Below are 19,378 nucleotides of genomic sequence, written 5' to 3' on the forward strand. Positions count from 1 at the left end.
TGTGAACACAAAGGGATGTCCTCCTCAGCTCATTGTGCAAAAATGGGAAATAAATAACTGTTGGCACCAATCTTGCTGAGATTTCTGCCTCTTTCCAACAGGCACTCGTTTTTGCTGGCCAGCAGTGCCTCTGTGGTGGACATGCTACTTCGGGCCTGGTCTTCTACCTGGCCAAGTGTTTGTGGGAGTCGTTGAGTGCCTCAGCTGCCTCCCGGCTCCGACAGCACTCGTCGCCTGGTGGGAGCCTTCTCCTGCAGTGCCTTCTGCACCACCGAACGGCTCACAGCCTTCCCTCAAATTACACATCTTTATCCCCTACTTTCCAGCTCTAGCTTAACGGCACAGAGAAAACAAAGGGGCATTGTCAGTCTTTTATTCGGACTCTGGCTGCTAGCAACGGGCGGCGTTTAGTCTCCCCTGCAAACTGCGTTTGTGTTTCCAGGCTTGCAGAACCAAGAAGGTTCCTCTGCTCCCCGCCACGAGCACCCCAGCGAGCCCGTGCTGGCCTCCTGCCTGCCTCGTGCCACACGTGCCGGCAGAGCTCTGCCCACACCGACGCTGGCCGCGTGAAGCCTCTCGCTCCTTCTGGTGCCAGCCCTGTGAGCAGAGAGGACACCCCTGCACCCCCAGCCCTTTCTGCAGGGCACACCGAGACACTCTCTGCAGGCTGCGGTGCCAGTTGTCCCTCCCTGGGTCTCCTGCGAGAACAGGGTGGGAGGACGTGTTCCCCTCCAGACGCTGCCACCTGGCCATCCCTGGGGCTGGTGGGACACTCATGTCAAAAGATCTCTTCAAGCTCCTGCAACAGAGGCATGCCTGCCAGGCCACCTCTCGGCCTCTAACCCAGCTGGTGTCCTGACTCTTGAAGAACGTTGCCTTCACCACCTTTGGTTTTATGTGGCCCTCTCAGACCCAGCAGCAGCCGGGGAGGTTAGCACCTCCACAGCACCACCATGGATCATCTGGACATCGAGAAACTGCCTTTGGCCTCAAGCACAGTGACCAGCAGTGACATCTCCTAAGGAACCTTGGTCGGGACTGACTGGCTTTTCTGGAGGAGTGATGGCATTGAGCTGGCCTGGACAGTGGCTTAAGGAGATAATAGAAAAGGTGGTAAAAATACAGGTGGCTAAGCAAGGGCAACAAAAGGAAGAGAAAGGATTTTCGAGCCAGAAGAAAGGTGGATAGGAGTCATAAACAGCTAAGGACTTTGTGCAACCAAAGGCTAATAGGGCAGCACGCTTACCCTGCATATAGTGCAAGAACTATTTCAGAGTGCTCCTGGAGTTCCTGATGGTACAAGAGCCATCTCCTGTTGGCACATCTGTGTTAGGAGACCTCATGACGGTCCGGCTCAGCCCTGCCCTAGACACTGGACTCTGGTGTCCCCAGCAGGCCCTGGAGCACAGCTTCTGGCTCAGTTTCCTTCAAAAGGCATCCAAGTCCTGAACTTCACGGATCCTTTGAGAACCAACCCAGGGCACAATTAAGTGCAGTGGTGGATTTCACTTTGAAACCACACTACTGCTTTGGACCTACTGGTAGTGTAGACACAGCCTGAGACAGCAAGCTCTTCCTTGGGTCCAGGCTACCATAAATAACGCCTGGACCCCACACAAGGTGTGACATCCATGGCGAGCTCAATCCAGCCCCTAAAATATAAGCCCCTAAGTCCCATGTGAGACATCTGCAGCAGGCAGCAGATATGTCACAGGACTCGGAGCCTTCTTGAGCCCCAGTTTCTCTTCAAGATGCACTAAGAAGAGCCTCTCAGGTGGCACTGGACATCTACGGGCAGGCCACCGAATGGAGCCCATGGTACTGCCAACCTCCTTGCCTAAGACCTTGTATTTCTTACCAGTAGTCTGGAAGGCTGAGCTGGACTCAGTGTTCCTGTGCTGGGCAGGACCCCCATCCTCCACCGCTGCTGAGGCTGTGAGGTGCGTGATAGCACCTGGCTCCCCGGTGGAGCAGATGCCAGGGCCACGTGTGCTCAACCTAATGTTGTCCGCAGCTCCTGGCTGTCACGGCTGTGCCCATGTCCTGGAAGAACCGTCCTGGGCCGCTGCTCCACACAGCCAACAGCGTGCCCACGTGCAGGGATGCAGCTGGACCTGGGGAGCTGCTGGGACAATTTGGCTCCTGCCGTAGGAGGAGGAGAGCCCAAGCAAGAACCTGCTTTCCAGCAACAAGAAAATCTTGGGGAACCTCCCCCAAAACTGTACTGATGTAAGGCTAGAAATAAGCCAGCAAACACTGCATAGCTTTCACAGGTGAAAAATGAATTTTCCAATGTCTATTCATTGCACTGTTATGTTTAACAGAATTGCAGTGCATGTTGTATCCCAGCAGTGGATAGCATTTTAATCCACCATAAAGCCATGTAGAGTATGTCATCTGGAGCCTATGCATTTAGCATGATGGAAGGTGGATTTTGGTGAAAATTGATTGAATAGCCCTGGTATATTGGATCATTTTGTCAAGAAAAGCTCTCTCTGCAGTCTGGAAGGGCCTGAAGCACCCCAGCTTTCCTCTCTCGACCACCTCAAAAGCACAGCTCCTCCTGCTACCACCATCCTACTGAACCAGGGGAAATCCGCAGCCTCATGCGCGCGGATCCTCCCCAGATCACAGGAAGCTCCTCAGGAAAGGTAAATACCCCTTGCCTGTCCCAACCTCCTCGCCAGAGATGCTCTTTAGAGGTTGCTTGTTCAAGTCCAGTTCGCCTTTGAAATCAAACCCTGCCCTTCCCCAGGTGAGCTGTTAGCGACCATCACCAGCGGACGGAATAAGGAAGTCAAAAAAGGGAGAAACATCTGGAAAAAATGAAGGGCCAGTAGCTGAGGTGAATCCGCAGGGAGTAGAAACTACGAGAACAGGTCCAGCCATAAATCAAAGAAAATGCTTGATAAGTGACATCAAGAATGGGAGGCCTGTTTTCAGACATCAGGAGGACATTACAGTGCATTTGTTGCCATCCAATTCAGATGCTGTTACATAGTGTGCAACTTTGGGAAAAGATTGCTGAAAAGTGGCTGCATGGAATCACTGGAATTCAGAAAAGTCAAAACATTTTCATGCTGGGAAGCAGCACACACCCCATGTGCTCTATACACTGGCTGGGAGAAATTAGAGGGGAAAAAAGGGGAAACAAGTGAAAAACAGTGTTTGTAAGAGGGTTTGAAGTGGAGAGATGTACTTGCCAATCCTCCAGGTGGGAGCAGGTGATCTGTTACAAAAAGCGGTGTGGTTTCAGTACTGGTTTTCTTCTTCATTCCTTATACATCATCACGTTTCATTTGGTGCCATACATTGAGCAGATGTTTTCACTGGACCGGAGCGGGGCTGTTTCCTGAGCGTTAGCCGGTCACTTAGTGATGAACGACACACAGGAATGGTTCAAGATCCTCTCCGTTACCTTGGGCTTGCTAACATGGTGCCCGCTCTGCTGCTGGGGAGAGGGAGTCCCAGCGCTCTCCCCCGGAGCGGGTCCTGCCAGCGGTGCCGATGCTGCTCCCAGGGGATGCGGTGCTGTGTATGGACACAGCTGGCCAGGGCTCATCCTGCTCAACACCTTCCATGCTCAAGGAGAAGAGGGCACCTCAGAGCAACGACGACTCCGACCTGAACTGCTGTCTGCAGGAGCGCGTCCTTTCGCTGACTACAGGCAAAGCACGGGAAAAATAATCTTAAACATTTAGTGTGGGTGCCAGGTGAAGGTGGGTGGTGGGGAGACTTCTCTCCCTTACGTGGTGCTGGAGAGCCTCTGCTGCCAACACGCCAGTGGTTTTACTTAACAAGAGGCAGGTGATGCTACAGTTCAGAAGCAGGAATATAACAGACATAGAGCTATTTGGAGCAAATCTATTTTAAAAAAAGTCAAATCCATCAAGATGGGTGTGCTGGTTTTGGCTGGGATAGAGTTAATTTTCTTCATAGCAGCTGGTATGGGGCTGTGTTTTGGATTTGTGCTGGAAACAGTGCTGATAACACAGGGATGTTTTAGCTGTTGCTGAGCAGGGCTTACACAGAGCCAGAACCTTTTCTGCTTCTCCCCCCACCCCACCAGCAAGGAGACTGGGGGGGCACAAGGAGTTGGGAGGGGACACAGCTGGGACAGCTGACCCCAACTGACCAAAGGGATATCCCACACCATATGACATTGTGCTCAGCATATAAAGCTGGGGAAAGAAGGAAGGAAGGGGGGACGTTTGGAGTGATGGCATTTGTCTTCCCAAGTCACCAGTAGGCATGATGGAGCCCTGCTTTCCCAGAGATGGCGGAACACCTGCCTGCCCATGGGAAGTGGTGAATGAATTCCTTGTTTTGCTTTGCTTGTGCACGCAGCTTTTGCTTTACCTATTAAACTGCCTTTATCTCAGCCCATGAGTTTTCTCACTTTTACTCTTCCGATTCTCTCCCCCATCCTGCCGCGGGGGAGTAAGCGAGCGGCTGCGTGGGGCTGAGCCGCCGGCTGGGGTTAGACCACGACAATGGGTTTCCTACGTGAAATACTGGCAAGCTGTGAGAGGGAAGTGAGGATGCTAGGAGAAAAGTGTGATGCACGTGTAGATGAGGAGGGGGCCAAGAAAGCAGATTGCCCTTCTTAACATTGTTATTTTGACAGATTTCAAAACTCAAAATGTTCTGTGTATCTTACAGCTGATTATATGTAAATGCTTGTTGGCATTTATATACTCTATGCTGTTACTTCAACGTCCTCTCTCCCCATATGTTTGGTAGTGTTTCCACCTTTATGGAGGTTCATTAAACTCGCTTTGCTGTAGGATGCTTTGAAAGCCAGTAGATAATCTGCAGGCTGTTGACACCATAATACTACGATGGCTTGTATGCCATTAAAATGGATCACAGAAATGTTAATCTATAGAACCTGAACTCAATATATTGTGTCAGTATGTCAATATACAGTATAGATCCCTTAATCCATAGACTATTATTAAAGTAGTGGATTAAGGAGTTGTTTGGGATCAGAGCATGCTGTATATGTAACAAAACAGTTTAGCTGAGATTAGTATTTATTACTCAACGCAAAAATTGATTGAAGGATTCATAGATGCTTATAATATCGCACTTTGTATTTGATCACTAAATTACTGCCTTTTTGCCATATGAGTTCTTGTTAAGACCTGAGAACAAACTAATTGCTTTGTGTGAAAAAATAAAAACTGAATGACTGACATAAATTTGTTACTAATTAAAATATTTTAACTTCATACCAATATAAAATATGGTATTTAGATGGTTTAAAATGCATTGTATGAGAATGTGCATGGAAAGGACATTCAGACTTCCAAAATAATAACTTATCAATTTTTTTTTTTTAAAAAGAGTTCGCAAGCTGTTATACAGATCAGTGTCAAGTTAATCTAACCCAAAGCGAACTGGAAACCAGAAGTATTTTTTCCATACAATTTTCTTCTGTCAACAGTCTTTCTGAATTTGTCAGAAGGGGAAGTTTTATTCAACCATGTGGCAAAGTTGAACTGAGTAAGATCATGGCAGTTTTACAGACTTATCTTCAATGCAGCAGAAGGTTGTCAACAAGCCTTTTCGGTGACATCTCCACATGAGCAGGGCGAGCAGATGATTTGAGGATTACCAGGCTGCTGGACAGGTCAGCTGGCATCTTAAAAATCTCTTCTATAAAGGACCAAATCTGCAGCCAGAAGCTGTTTACTGGCTGGAAGGGGGAGGGAAATGGGGTTTGTTTAAAAGGCAGAGACCCTTGGGTTTGTTTGTGTGCCTGCCACAGACCACTGTCTTCAAAGCTTGCTCTGTATAATGGAGAGCTGAACTCTGGTTGACACTTGTTTTCAAGCGAACTAGTAGGCAAAGTAAAATTTCAGTAGCAAAGCGCCAACATGAAAAGAAAAAAATTGTGTATAGAAATTGTATAACATTTACTAAAAGGTAAGTAGAACAGAGCCATTTTTTTCCAAGGTGGAACGTGTTTGTACCAAATTTCAGTTATACCACAAGTCATATTTAAAAAATTGTTTCTAATCTCACTTTTAGTTGTTAGTTTTTTTTTTTTAAATCCTGTTGTTGCCAGTCCAGGTCCCTATTGTACTTTACAGAAGAGTTTGGCTATTTCTGAATGGGGGTTCAGATACTTCCATATCAAGCAAATTAAACTCCTTCTGCAAGCGTGCCTGTGCTGGAGATTTCTCTTCCACGGACTATCCATCAGCTGCTCGTATCTGTTAGTTTTCAGGTCCACTTCCTACATCTGTACAGCCCCTGGACATATGATGCCGTGGTTTGCAAGCAGCTTATGAAACCCCATGCAGAAGGGCACAGCAAACGGAGTTGGCACAAGGCATCCACAAAGCCGCTGCTTTGGGAGCACGCAAGTGGCACGTAGGGAAGACTATTGTACTTGTAGGCAATGATGCTCGTGCCCAGGGTAATGCAGCGGGGACTGGGAAACCTTCATATTCTGAAAAGTGTCACCTGAATCAATGTGAAAGAAAAGAAAGGCCTTTGGCAGCCTTTCAGGGCAGCTCTGAAAGAGCAGTTGTGGCCGAAGAACTGGGGAATCGGCACCCGGAAACCGGAGGGGAAAATACCTAGAAAAAAGCTGGTGAACTTTGATGAATCAATTTCCCCACCAGTTCTCTGTGAGGCAATACTTAAGGAGTGTCCAATTTTTATCTAATCCTAAACTAAAGGTTTGTACAACTTAGCTTTTACTTTTCCTTTGTTAAAAAGTCTTCTATAACAGCCCTGTGGTACTAGCAATTTGGATTAGACTGCTACTAGCTTTGGAAGTTATGCTCCACTATAATAATAAATGAAAGAAACATTTAATGAAGTCTTAGAGAAGTTAAATCTAGCCTGCCTACCTACTACTTTAACAGACTTTCCATCATTTTTTAACATTTCTGAAGCCCCTATATAGAAGACTGTATGTAGTACATTATCCTTTAATGCCAAAAGGAAAAAAAGTAGAAAAAGAAAACCAGAAAATAGAGCTTTCACTGATTTCCGGTAAGATTTTCTCAACCAGTAAATTTGCCGAGATCAAGACGGTAAGAATACGTGTTCTGAATACAGTGCATACTCTGAATATATTATTCTGTTTATAGACTTTGAAACATCATTTAGATGCTACTGCTTTCTGTCATGTCAGAAAGCAGTGTATCTCAAAATAACACAGTTTTCCAAAGACCATTAAACATCCAAAGGCTGGTGTCTCACATCACTTCAATGAGGTCATTTTCTCATTTTTATAAAGAGAAAAAAGGATTTGGCAAGTGTGATAAGAATTTGTGAACGTTTTCGATGCGTGAAACGTCAAGTGAAATGATTTTGCTTTCCTCAAATAACCCAGGTACCCATGCCTCCCAGCAAGAAACAGAGACTCTTCACCAGATGAATAGTGGGACATAATTACATTATACCCCTGTCCTTAAGCACAGACCGTTACTGCTGGTGGCAGAACTCCCTCAGGCTCCACGCAGGTTCTCAAATGGGCTCCGGCCCCTGGGAAAACCTGGAATCCCTTGGAAATGCACAGAAGCGCTTTGCCTGCCATGTTCTGTCTTGGCTGGGATTTTAAAGACTAAATTTTCCTTTCCCCTCTTTGCATGAATTAGAATTGGTTTAGTGCCAGTCCCAGATCGTGAACTGAAGCACCTGCTGACTTTGTCATCCACGTTTATCACACCCAAAAGGTACATACAGCCCCCGCATCGCAGTAGCCTCACAGTGACCGATGTTACAGGAGTATATTGGAAATACGCTTTCCATTTAACCTTCAGTTTTGTGACTGACGTGGCATGAAAAGTAGCGGTTGTCACAATGATTTTAATGACGTGTAAGCGTTTTCTGCCATCAACTAGACCAGAATCATAGAATAGAATCATAGAATCATAGAATCATAGAATCATTTCGGTTGGAAAAGACCTTCAAGATCATCGAGTCCAACCATTAACCATGCCCCCTAAACCATGCCCTGGAGTACCCTGTCCACTCGCTTTTTGAATACCTCCAGGGATGGTGACTCAACCACTTCCCTGGGCAGCCCCTTCCAATGTTTGACAACCCTCTCAGTAAAAAAATTTTTCCTAATATCTAACCTAAATCTCCCTTGCCTCAACTTGAGGCCATTTCCTCTTGTCCTATCTCCAGACACCTGACAGAAGAGACCAACACCCACCTCACTACAACCCCCTTCAGGTAGTTGTAGAGAGCGATAAGGTCTCCCCTCAGCCTCCTCTTTTCTAGACTGAACAACCCCAGTTCCCTCAGCCGCTCCTCATAAGACTTGTGTTCAAGGCCCCTCACCAACTTGGTTGCCCTTCTCTGGACACGCTCAAGCAGCTCAATGTCTTTCCTGTAGTGAGGGGCCCAAAACTGAACACAGTACTCGAGGTGCGGCCTCACCAGTGCCGAGTACAGGGGAACAACCACCTCCCTGTTCCTGCTGGCCACACTGTTCCTGATACAGGCCAGGATGCGATTGGCGTTCTTGGCCACCTGGGCACACTGCTGGCTCATATCCAGCCGGCTGTCGACCAGCACCCCCAGGTCTTTCTCTGCCGGGCAGCTTTCCAGCCACTCTTCCCCAAGCCTGTAGCGCTGCATGGGGTTGCCGTGACCGAAGTGCAGGACCCGGCACTTGGCCGTGTTAAACTTCATACAATTGGCCTCAGCTCATCGATCCAGCCTGTCCAGATCTCTCTGTAGAGCCTCCCTACCCTCAAGCAGACTGACCCTGCCTCCCAACTTGGTGTCGTCTGCAAACTTGCTGAGGGTGCACTCAATCCCCTCATCCAAATCATCAATAAAGATATTAAACAGAACAGGGCCCAACACCGAGCCCTGGGGAACACCACTCGTGACCCGCCGCCAGCTGGATTTCACCCCATTCACCACGACCCTCTGGGCTCGGCCATCCAGCCAGTTTTTCACCCAGTGAATAGTGCACTTATCCAGGCCACGAGACGCCAGCTTCTCAAGGAGTATGCCATGAGAGACAGTGTCAAAGGCCTTGCTGAAGTCTAGGAAAATAACATCCACAGCCTTTTCCTCATCCACTAGGCGGGTCACCTGGTCATAGAAGGAGATCAGGTTGGTCAAGCAGGACCTGCCTTTCGTAAACCCATGCTGACTGGGCCTGATCCCCCTCTTATCCTGGAGCTGCCGTGTGAGTGCTCTCAAGACAAACCGTTCCATAATCTTTCCCGGTACCGAGGTCAGGCTGACAGGCCTGTAGTTCCCCGGATCCTCCCTCCGACCCTTCTTATAAATGGGAGTCACATTGGCAAGCCTCCAGTCCTCTGGGACCTCCCCTGTTGACCAGGAATCATCGACCGTTTCACAGAGATCGCCATGTGGCTATCACATGGCAGGAAATTTGTTCTCTAATAATCAGGCAAGGACTGAAAAACTTCCCACCTTAGAGCCCAGCCGTGGAGAGCGACCTACAACTTAAATGCAAGTAGAGGAATGCTAGCAGATGCAGAAACGTGCCAGCTAGCCACCTCCCGTAACTCTCATCTTCTTTACAGGGAACAGAGAGTTGTGCTTTAATGAAAGCAATGTAGAGACTCTATTTCAGGTAGATTTGCATCAGCTGTGGTCATAAATGACCTACTGCTACCTGCAGGACCTCCCCAACTGCCTGGTGACTTGAGAGAAAAGGATCATACCATTGCTCCCAAAGGTCTTTAGTTGAAATCAGCTGGTTAAAGTAGGAGATATTGGCTAACCTAGCGTGTTTGAAATGAAATGAGTTCGGGGTGGTCTCATGAGCATTTCAGCCTGCAGATCTAACAGGAATATAGTCTCTGATGTACCACGTTTGGGAGTGATGCCCCCCAGCCTGGCCTCACAGGACACAGCCACAACCGGGAGAGGACCCAGATTTCAGACTCCAGGTAAAGCAACATCCGTTTTACCAATTTAACAAATGGTTAAATATTCTCGAAGGGAGGATATTTACCAATATACCTGATAGACTAAAAAACTGGATCAGCAGACCTGTATTTCTCCCTGTGCTAATAATCCAACTGACTATAAAGTAAACTCAGCTAACAAACTCACAGAATAAGCTCACAGCCCAGTTACGCTTGACAAAAATACTCTTGACAAGGAGGTGTAATTCATTGTTTAGAAGCACTGAAATGTATTTTATAACTGTTATTCTCTGGCATTCACCCCAGAGGAGTAGCTGTGCTGCTTATCCAGCTGCTGCTGAAGGTGTAGCCAATCCACTGTAGATATAGAAGGCCTGAACGTAAGACATGAAAAATTTTGTCAAATTTTGGAACATGTTTATATCACGCAGGAATTCCCTACATATATGTCACATGAGCTTGGTACTTCCTATTTATATTTTTAGTTTCACTTTCCTCATTTCAATCCATTCAAATAACTCTGTCTCAGACCTTGTTTTTCCCTTCAAAAACCCACTGCCATATGGAGGAAACATTAAAATTATTGGATCCAAAGTAAAAACAAAAGCAGCTTAGTGTTAGCGCAAGAGGCTTAAATCGAGACAATTAAACCTCAGTTAAACTGAAAGTAAAAATTACAAATAATTTTGGCCAGTAGATGTATACCATACACCACACAGAAAGCCATTATTATCCATAGTGAAAGCACACAGTCTTCAAAAAAAGACCATCATCTTCAGAAATACTGAAATCAACTTCCAAGAGAAATCGTGCACCAAGCGTACAAGAACAATCTCTAGCAGCAGTATTTTTGAGAAGAGGCCGCCTTCCAGAGCTTCACCCGGGGAACGTGCACTGCTACGCAACCAAGTGATTTTCTTTGACTACCATTTCGTGAAGGTCATGTGGTGTTTTCAGTAGGAACGGGACCAGGATAATCCTTCTGCAGCCCAGCTTTCCTCTTCTGTTTGTTATTTTAATGCTGTGATTTATATTTCCTGCTGCTGTGAGTGACAGCTACTATGACAGCCACCTGTATATCTCCCAGATAATGATGGTTGGCCTGATTAACCACTGTGGTGTTGGGATTTAGGGGTAGCCTTTAGTTGCTCGGTTTTTAACAGAATAGCTGAAAGTGAGACTGCTACACTTGGTGGCCATAGTATGAATTCAACCTCTTCCAGGTGTAAAAATCTTGTCAGTGTTCATCTACAGGAGTAAACGTGGCCCCTCAAAAATGCCAAATTTTTGAAATTTAATTGGTAACGTTACCAATTGGATGACACCAACCTGTGATCCTTTACTACAGACTTCCATGCTGCTTCCCAAAGACCCCTAGGTGTTAATTATTAACACCGACCTGCAGGTTCTAACCAAAATTTTGGCAGGCAGCTCTGGGAGTTTCTGTGACGATGTGCAACAGCTAACAGGGAGGGGAAAAAAAATGACAAAAAACCCCCCAAACTGCTCTCAGGGCAGGCAGTGAGATGATGGAGCAAATTGCCCAAAATTATAAGGGGTGGGTTATAATTATTATTCTCTAATTTGTTAGCTCTGTCCAACCTCTTTTACCCCTGCTGTGGATGTTGCCACTGCCGGCAAGACGTGGTGGCAAGAACCTGCTTCTTCCTATACCTCCGCTCATCAATGCGCAGCTACTGCCTTGAAGCTGTGTTAAAAAATAAAAGGAAGAAATACGCATTTGCGCCCACACAAATAAATATGAAGGGCTGGAACACATCCATACCAAACCGAGCCCTCTGGCTTGCGCTACATGTGGGAAGCCTGGCCTCTCCCAAACGTTCTCTGTTGCTGCCGTTGCGCCCAAGGAGGGGCTGAAAGAGACGGAAGGCCAAAAGGGTCCTGAAAGTCTGAAACATTATCAGATCGCAGCCTCACAGAAGAGCAGAGCTTGGTAGGACTGAGGGGATGATCTCGGGCTCTTTATGGTCTTCAAGGATCTGTAACTCAAGGAAGCAACAGTGCAGTGTAACAGCGTGCCTGGGACTGGAGGTACTGGAGGGTCAGCACCGCACAGTGGTCTTGCCCACGCTGGGTTACAACAGTACTTTTCTTCTTATACTCTGTCCCATCTTTTTGATCCCATTAACAAGAACAAACTTCTTTAACATCAGCTGCTGCATCATGCCTTTCCAGAAATGCGTAATTCCTTGATATTCCTGATAAATTTACCAAAACACAACAAAAACATGCAATAAATCCTTTGCACCAATAAAATGATTTTAATACAGTTTAAACTTTGCATCATCTTAAGTTTTGAAATTATCCCAGTTCCTTTTCCCTTTTGTTCCAGCAACTCAGATTTTCCTTTGGAGCTTAACTGCAGTAAATGGAGCTCTTTTATTGACTCCTGTAAACTTTCTAAGAACATATTTATTTGTTCTTCCATGAACTTCTTTTGGTGTGACCGGCCCCGACTTGGATGGATTTCTGCCATATAGCATATATGAACTAGTAGTGTTGCAGCTTTCTCTACATTTGCTCAGGCTGTGAGATTCAAAGCTGATTAACAGTGCAAGAGGGTGTATTTGTCTTTGCCATCATCTATTTGCAGCCCTAGAACTCTTTCAATATTTTTCATGCGATATCTGTTTCCCATTTATCCCCTTTATCTTTGGCAGTGTTTTCACTGTGGACTCCGAGGCTACAATTTTCCTTTCCCGGTCCTGCACAGACTGTCTCCGTCTGTAGGAGCTCCTGCTGGGTATTTGTTTGTTTGGACACTGTGCACTAGGACTCCTCTTACAGAAGCATATTTCTGCATGAAATTACATGGGAAATGGCTTGCTCACATTATTTTACCAGCAATCCTCTGAAGTGTCAGGGATGAGTGGGACAGAAGATGGTGCCCTGTCCATCAAAACATCGAGATTGCAAGTTCTGTCCCATTCTGTGCAGCAAGGGTCTTCACAAACCTCAGTCAGTAAAAGCTGTTTCAAAAGACAGACAGATAGACATATTAACCCCTAAAATAATCCAATGGTCAAGAAAATCTCTGGGGATTTAGAGTCACTCTCCTAATCTGCCTAAATTTGTCTGCCCATTTTGCTCTCTTCAGAAATTCTGTTCTGGATCTAAGATGTCTCTTCCAGCAAAAACCCCCACTTGAAACTGGTAACAGACTGACAGAAAAGACTTGGGTTTAATAAACCAGCATTTTCCTGGTATATTAATCAATTCTTTGTTTGGGCTTTGCCCCCCTGGGTCTGGATATTGTCCTTCCTGAAGGGAAGGAAGCCTCTTTCTTCCTCTCTGCAATTTTTGTCCAGAGTTACTACGGTCACCCTGCTTTCTGGGATAAACAGTAAATTCCAGGCCACCCGCTGCTTCCCTTTGCCTTGCCCTCCACCTGCCTCAGGGCTGCGCTGATCCGACATCATGCAGTAGAACATGCACAATTGTGTGATTTAGCTCTGTTGCTGTCACCACGGCCTGGAGACAGCAGGAAAAGGGCGACGGAACAAAACATCCATTTCTTCTCAGCTGTCTGCTAGCCTTGCTGCAATGGGGAGAGATGAGCCGTTTCCAGGGGAAGAGTGGTTACAACTCCCTGTAAGAACCTGCAGAAAAAAGTAGGAAACAGATCTGACCTTCTGATTGCTCCTTTCTGTAGCTCCTAAGCAAGGCTGGAGAAGAAATGTCACGACCCTACCCCTTCTTGTCTCCTTGGGCCACGAAGGGAGAGAACGGGTCTCCCCGCCAGCCCACCGACTTCCTCGGCAATATCCCAGAGTGACTCATTCCTAGGGCACGCCACAGGCGGGAGCAGAACACGTCCCACCCGGCTTCACCATTCTCCAGCGAACGAGAAGCTTGCTCGTCTTCAGCAACGCCGAGGGGATGCAGAGGCTGGAGCGTGTACATGCGTGCCTGCCCTTGTTGGGAGGTCACTGCGTGCACTACTGCTTCCTCGCAGTTTATTCTATGATTTTGCACACCTCGACAGAATAGGTAGTTGTGAACAAATCAAAAGATAGTCATGGAACGTTGGGAAAAATATCAGGAAGAATGTTTTCTCTACCTTAGTTATTTCTTCAAAATAGAGAAGAAAATTAAAAATAAATCTACTGTCTTCTTGACTTGGTATGATTGAAAAAAAAAAAAAAACACACAAAAAAAACCCCCCAAAACCAAAACAAACCCACCAACCAACCAACCAAAAAAAAAAAAACCCCAACCACAAAACCCCCACAACAAGCCAAAGTAAATCTTGCACCACCAGCAGCAAAACAATGGTTGTTTTTGAGCTCATATGGAGCTGGGACACGACATTCAGCCCGTCTCACAGCCCAGGCTGGCCAGCCTTTAAGGACACTCTGTGGGGCCCCCTCTAAAACCCCTTTTTTTAGCCAACTTAGAAAAACTGTTTGAAGGTATCAGAGTGGGTACCCGAGTAAGAACAATTCATCCTTATAAAGCAAGGCTGTCTATCTGAAATACAGTTCATTCTAAAGGACCCTTGCTAGCTGTGTGCCCTTACTAGATGCGTTTTTAGTATCTTCACTGAAATTATTTGTGTAATTACTGTTATTGTTCTTTGCCTTGATTTTTGGCTGCCTACTTCCAGAAACTTTGAAATGAGCATGCATATCTAAAGATATATCAAGGATAAGCCCCTCCAGTAGAGTACTTTGGTAAAACCTTCCTATCATACCCTTAACTCTGCTCCTGCACTTTATAAGCTCATACGTGCTGTGGCCAGCAGGTGATGCTAAAATACCTCTGAGGGAAGGAAGAATTTAAACTGCATTTTCATTGAAAGTGCTGGAATCCCACGAAGCAGCAAGAGTGTGGCATCACCCAAACGTGACAGGTTTCATTTGTAATCTTCTGGCGTATCTGATTTACAAGCAGTTAACTACTCTCATCTCATCAACAGTGAGTTCCACATGTTTCAAAAATAAGAAGAAAGTGCATGATGGCAGCTATAAAATAATCAACCGATAAATTAAGTCTCTCAGTAGTCCCTGAAGATTTGTGCTTTAGTCTGAAGTGTCATACACTTGTGTACACACATGTGCCCAAAGTCAATATATGAGGTAATAGGAGAAATATTTCAGGAGTCAGATTTACAGAGATATATAAGTAAGTAGATCACTATTAACTGTCTGGCATAATGAGAAACAGCGGGATACTGAGACTAAAAAAAAATGAAATTAGAAGTGAATTGTAGGCAACAGTATATCTGGGAGAAGACTAGAACATCTCTGCACAAGTAATCTTTCTTCCTTTAAAAAAATACTTAGTTGTGATGTGCTCTTGGAGCTGGAGATACAGCTGCCCCCAGAAATGGAGCTGTTGTCCAAACTGGTAAGGCACAGAAAGAGGATGGCATGTAACTTCATGGCATAAAGTCATAGTCACATGTGTCCCGCACCAGCTAAGCTTATCAAAGTTCTAGCTCACATATTCCTGGAGCAGGAAAACTAAATCCAACACTGCAGTAACATTCATTTAAAAAAAAAAAAAAAAAGTTCAGGACAATGTTTTATCAACCATCAAATACAAAATTTCTACCAGCTGTTAAGGATTTACCATACTTCCATTACGAGATTACATGCAACTTATTCCTTACCTGTGAAAGTCAAGAGCTCTATCAGCTGAGTGACAATAATTCAAGTCACACTACAGCTCACTGCATTAGTAAAGAACAAACGCTTACCACACTCACCCTTTTCCTGTTTTGAACATAAAACATGGACGATTTATCTGAAATCAGCATTTCATGACACATCCGAACAGAGCTGTGGTTGGGGATAGGCAGAGCATGAGCACGGTGTGGTTCATCTGGGAGGGCTTGTGGAGCACAGCAATGGAGGAAATGTGACCTGAAGCCTTTTTACATGCCAACTTTTAGGAGGTTAATAATGACAAGTTACCTTAACCAAAGATATTTTTATTGGGTTCAATATTCAAGCATCATTAGGTTAAGGTCTTTTAGAAAAGTAAACCGGTAAGAATCAAAAACCCCAACCTTATGAATGGTAATTGGTACATGAGGTTTAATTTTAAATAAAATTTTATCAGGCTTGTGAAAACATGCCAAAAGCCAAATTGTGTTACGAGTCTAAAATTACCAAACAAGATATGAACAAAACACTCCATTTTCAAAAAAAGCAAATATAGGTTTAATGCTAATCATCCAAAATTGACATTAGTCTCTTAATATAAGGCAAAAATAGTAATTTTCTTTTATTTTTTAACCTACATTAAGTACAATCAGCAATAGTTGCTGTATAGAATATGCATCATCGAGATCTTTTAAAAGCAAGATCAGCAGAGAATGCTGACTCATGCGTTGTAAGATCTTCTCAACATATTGACAATTCCATAGCAATCTCTGAAAATATATCTGGGTTAAGGACTGGATTAATGCTGCCGAGTGGTTTTGTTAAATGTGTGCATAATTTAATTCTCATGCACCACAAGCACATTTCTGGGTTATAGCCATGTAGCACAAATAACATTTCTTGCAGATCTAAGGGTGTGTCATTATACATTAAACCATAGAAAAGGCCATAAAATACTCTATGCAATCTTTAAGCATCCGTCTTCAATATAATTGTATTTACATATTTTATGAACTTATAATATGTAATAAGCCACTGAAGACATTTTTACAATATTTATTAGATTATGAATTTATAAATTCAAGGACTCAGAGGCACATAGTTTAAAAGGCCAAGAACACTGAAACTAATGAAGTCACAGAAATCAGAATATTTATGGACGTAACATCAGTAAAAAATAAAAATCACATCCAAACTAAAAGCAACACTTCTTAAGAGTCATCCTTCAAAGTTAGCATAATAAAAAGTTCTCATTTCCCTCAAAGAAAAATAATTCATCCCACCTACCAAGCTAGAAAAACCTATTTACAGTTGTACTTTGATCAGAAGTATCATTAAGTTGTGTAATATAGCCACTTCTACTCTGCCATTGGAATTTAACATTTCTCTTAAAGTATAATTGTATTTACAAATGCATAAATATTGTAACTCCGATCTTCATTAAGATCTGAATGAAAACAGGTCGTTAAGTCACAATACAAACGTGTTAGTGGAAAAAGTGTTTGGGGCAGCTGCATATTCAGTATCATTCTCAAAGAATAGAAAGCCAATACTTCTGATAAAGCTCAAGTTCATCAACCAGACCAGGTCTTTAAGTTACGTTAATGAAGATTAAACCTCTTCTGTGTTAATTCTTTACATCGGTTTCTTCAGTCAACTTTCACCACGCTGTATATTTTGGTTACAAACCAAAAGCATGCAAAGAATCCAATTGTCCCTAAAAAAAACAAACAAAAAAACCAGTTACACATTAGGAAAACTGACACAGAAGACAAATTGCTATCTGTAGTTCATAAATCAGGACATACGTATATGCAATCTGCTGTCTTTAATCTTCAGCAGACAGTACCTGGTCTTTATAGGCATCAACTACTATATAAAGTATCTCATTATTTTCACAATCATACAGCTGATCACATGGAAGACTCTTGTGTTAAGATGTTTCTGTGTTTCTCTTCCTACGTATTTGTGCTGTGTTGTTTCATTATTCCCCAGTCCAACTCCTTCACGTTGCTCCATTTCACCCTTCTTCAGTGACTAGTCACACACTTTACATGATCTGCTCAGCTGGTCAGAATGTTGTCGTTATATTTATCAAATCAATTAGATTGACAGCATCAAATGGAGCTCCCATTTCTTAGTTGTACTTTAAGGTCTTGGAAAATTATAGCACTACCTTTATTTCTGCATAAATCAAGTTAATACAAGTTTCAAACCATAGTGTAGTTACTACGCAACTTGTACTTCCTATTGAAAACATGCGTTACATACCTTAAAAAGAAACACTTCTGAAATGCTTAAGGCAGTCAAAAGGTATAAGCAAACTTGAACTGAAATTTAAGGACGAATACTGTTTCCCTGATAACTTATAGGCCTTTTAGCTGAAGAAAAATAGCTCCGCCCCTTCTCTTTGTGAAACTCCAACAGAAGTTTTTAACAAAAATATTCTTTTGAATGCAAAGTTGTTAATACAGTTGGGTTTTGTTAATCTAACAGTATCACTTCAAAATGCAGCCTCAATCAGAAAGATGATGGACTCAACAGCAGCTCAGAACACTTATTACGGGAACCTTCATTTCCCACAAAAACTAGGACAGGAAAAAAGTCCTGAAAATTTCTGATTTTTGCCCGAGTACATCTTCTAAAAATCATAGCCTTAACTTACGCAAGAGCCAAGTAAGTTCTTTAAAGGCAAAAAAAAAAAAAAAAAAAAGCACCTTTATTTTAGATCTGATAAGAGGTACCACAAAAGTTGTGTGCTAACTCATTCACGATACAAGCTTGGAAGGAACCATGAATGATATTACGGTAATTTTTTTTTTTTTTTCTCCCTTCACGCTTGCTAAACTACTGATGTTTAACCGACTCATTTACTATGATACGTAGTTGTGGTCCCAGCTGTGAATCAAAGATTTGTCATGTAGCTCCCGGTATTTTGCCTGCTGAGTCTGATCAATGACCTGGAATGCAGTATGGATGCAAGTGCCTGAAGCATGTGTTACACTGACATAGCAGCAGGGCACCGTCAAAACCCTTCCTGATACTGACGATTTTTAACAGATGAGTAAGCAGCAGCAGAATAGTTTTGATACAACAATTACAATTTTTTCTTTTTAGCTTCTTTATCATCGTGACACGGAGAGTCAGTTGCCTTTAGGAGCAGTTTTTGCTAAATTGCTAATATGGTTTTTCGTTTAAGAAACTGGAGAAGAACTGCCTGTCCCTTTACCCTGCCTCTGTTTCTGTAAAACCTCATCTCAAAGCACTTCAGTAAATCTCAGAGAACTGAACATATCTGCCTTTGAATGCGTATCAACCTAAATAGACAAAATTACTCTTAAACCTTAAAAAATAGGACCATTCCCTCAAATTAAAGGATAATTTGCACTTAATCTTGTGGGAATTAAGATAAAAAAAAAATCATTAAGCATACGATGTTTCAAAGTTCTAACGGTTTAGTTAACTTCACGTGTATTTTCCTCCCCTAATCTCAATATAGAAACTGAAAATTTCAAAAACCAAAAGCATACAAACTCCGAGAGCTTAGTTCAAGTTGCGCAGCATAACTCGCCTCTCCACTGTCCCAATTCCATACAAGTGACTACCACAGAAAGCATCTGAAGGGGTCTGAGGGTAAACCACCTCTTCTTTGCCTGCTTGTGAACCTGCCCTGAAAAGGACTCCCTAAATTTGCTGGCAGGCACTGCACAGCCCATTGGTCAATTGAAAGTGAACGTGTGAGCAAAGGTAAATGGTGATGCACTGGACACATCTTAATGCCTCTAGACAATGTCATGTGACATGACCGACTTGAAAGAATAAGTGCAAAAGATGGAAATTATATGAGTACCTTAGGTGCGGAAA

General features: G+C 43.9%; 1 protein-coding gene and 1 long non-coding RNA gene across 2 annotated transcripts in view; both read right to left on the reverse strand.

Moving 5' to 3' along the window:
- Nucleotides 1-12,146: 12,146 nt before the first annotated feature.
- On the reverse strand, nucleotides 12,147-14,048 carry LOC128141365 (uncharacterized). The gene is made up of 2 exons (XR_008234982.1): nucleotides 13,597-14,048; nucleotides 12,147-13,504 (listed from the first exon to the last, which is right to left on the reverse strand). It is a non-coding gene; the product is annotated as an uncharacterized LOC128141365 (long non-coding RNA).
- A 1,776-nt stretch (nucleotides 14,049-15,824) lies between these two features.
- TM9SF2 (transmembrane 9 superfamily member 2) overlaps nucleotides 15,825-19,378 on the reverse strand; it is a 29,471-nt gene continuing 25,917 nt past the window's right edge. Inside the window, exon 17 of the mRNA XM_052785706.1 lies at nucleotides 15,825-17,231. Coding sequence (XP_052641666.1) covers nucleotides 17,164-17,231 — 68 coding nt within the window. The 3' untranslated portion in view covers nucleotides 15,825-17,163. The remainder of the gene's footprint in view (nucleotides 17,232-19,378) is intronic.

The sequence above is a fragment of the Harpia harpyja genome, chromosome 4 (assembly GCF_026419915.1).
Source record: "Harpia harpyja isolate bHarHar1 chromosome 4, bHarHar1 primary haplotype, whole genome shotgun sequence".
Classification (NCBI taxonomy): domain Eukaryota; kingdom Metazoa; phylum Chordata; class Aves; order Accipitriformes; family Accipitridae; genus Harpia; species Harpia harpyja.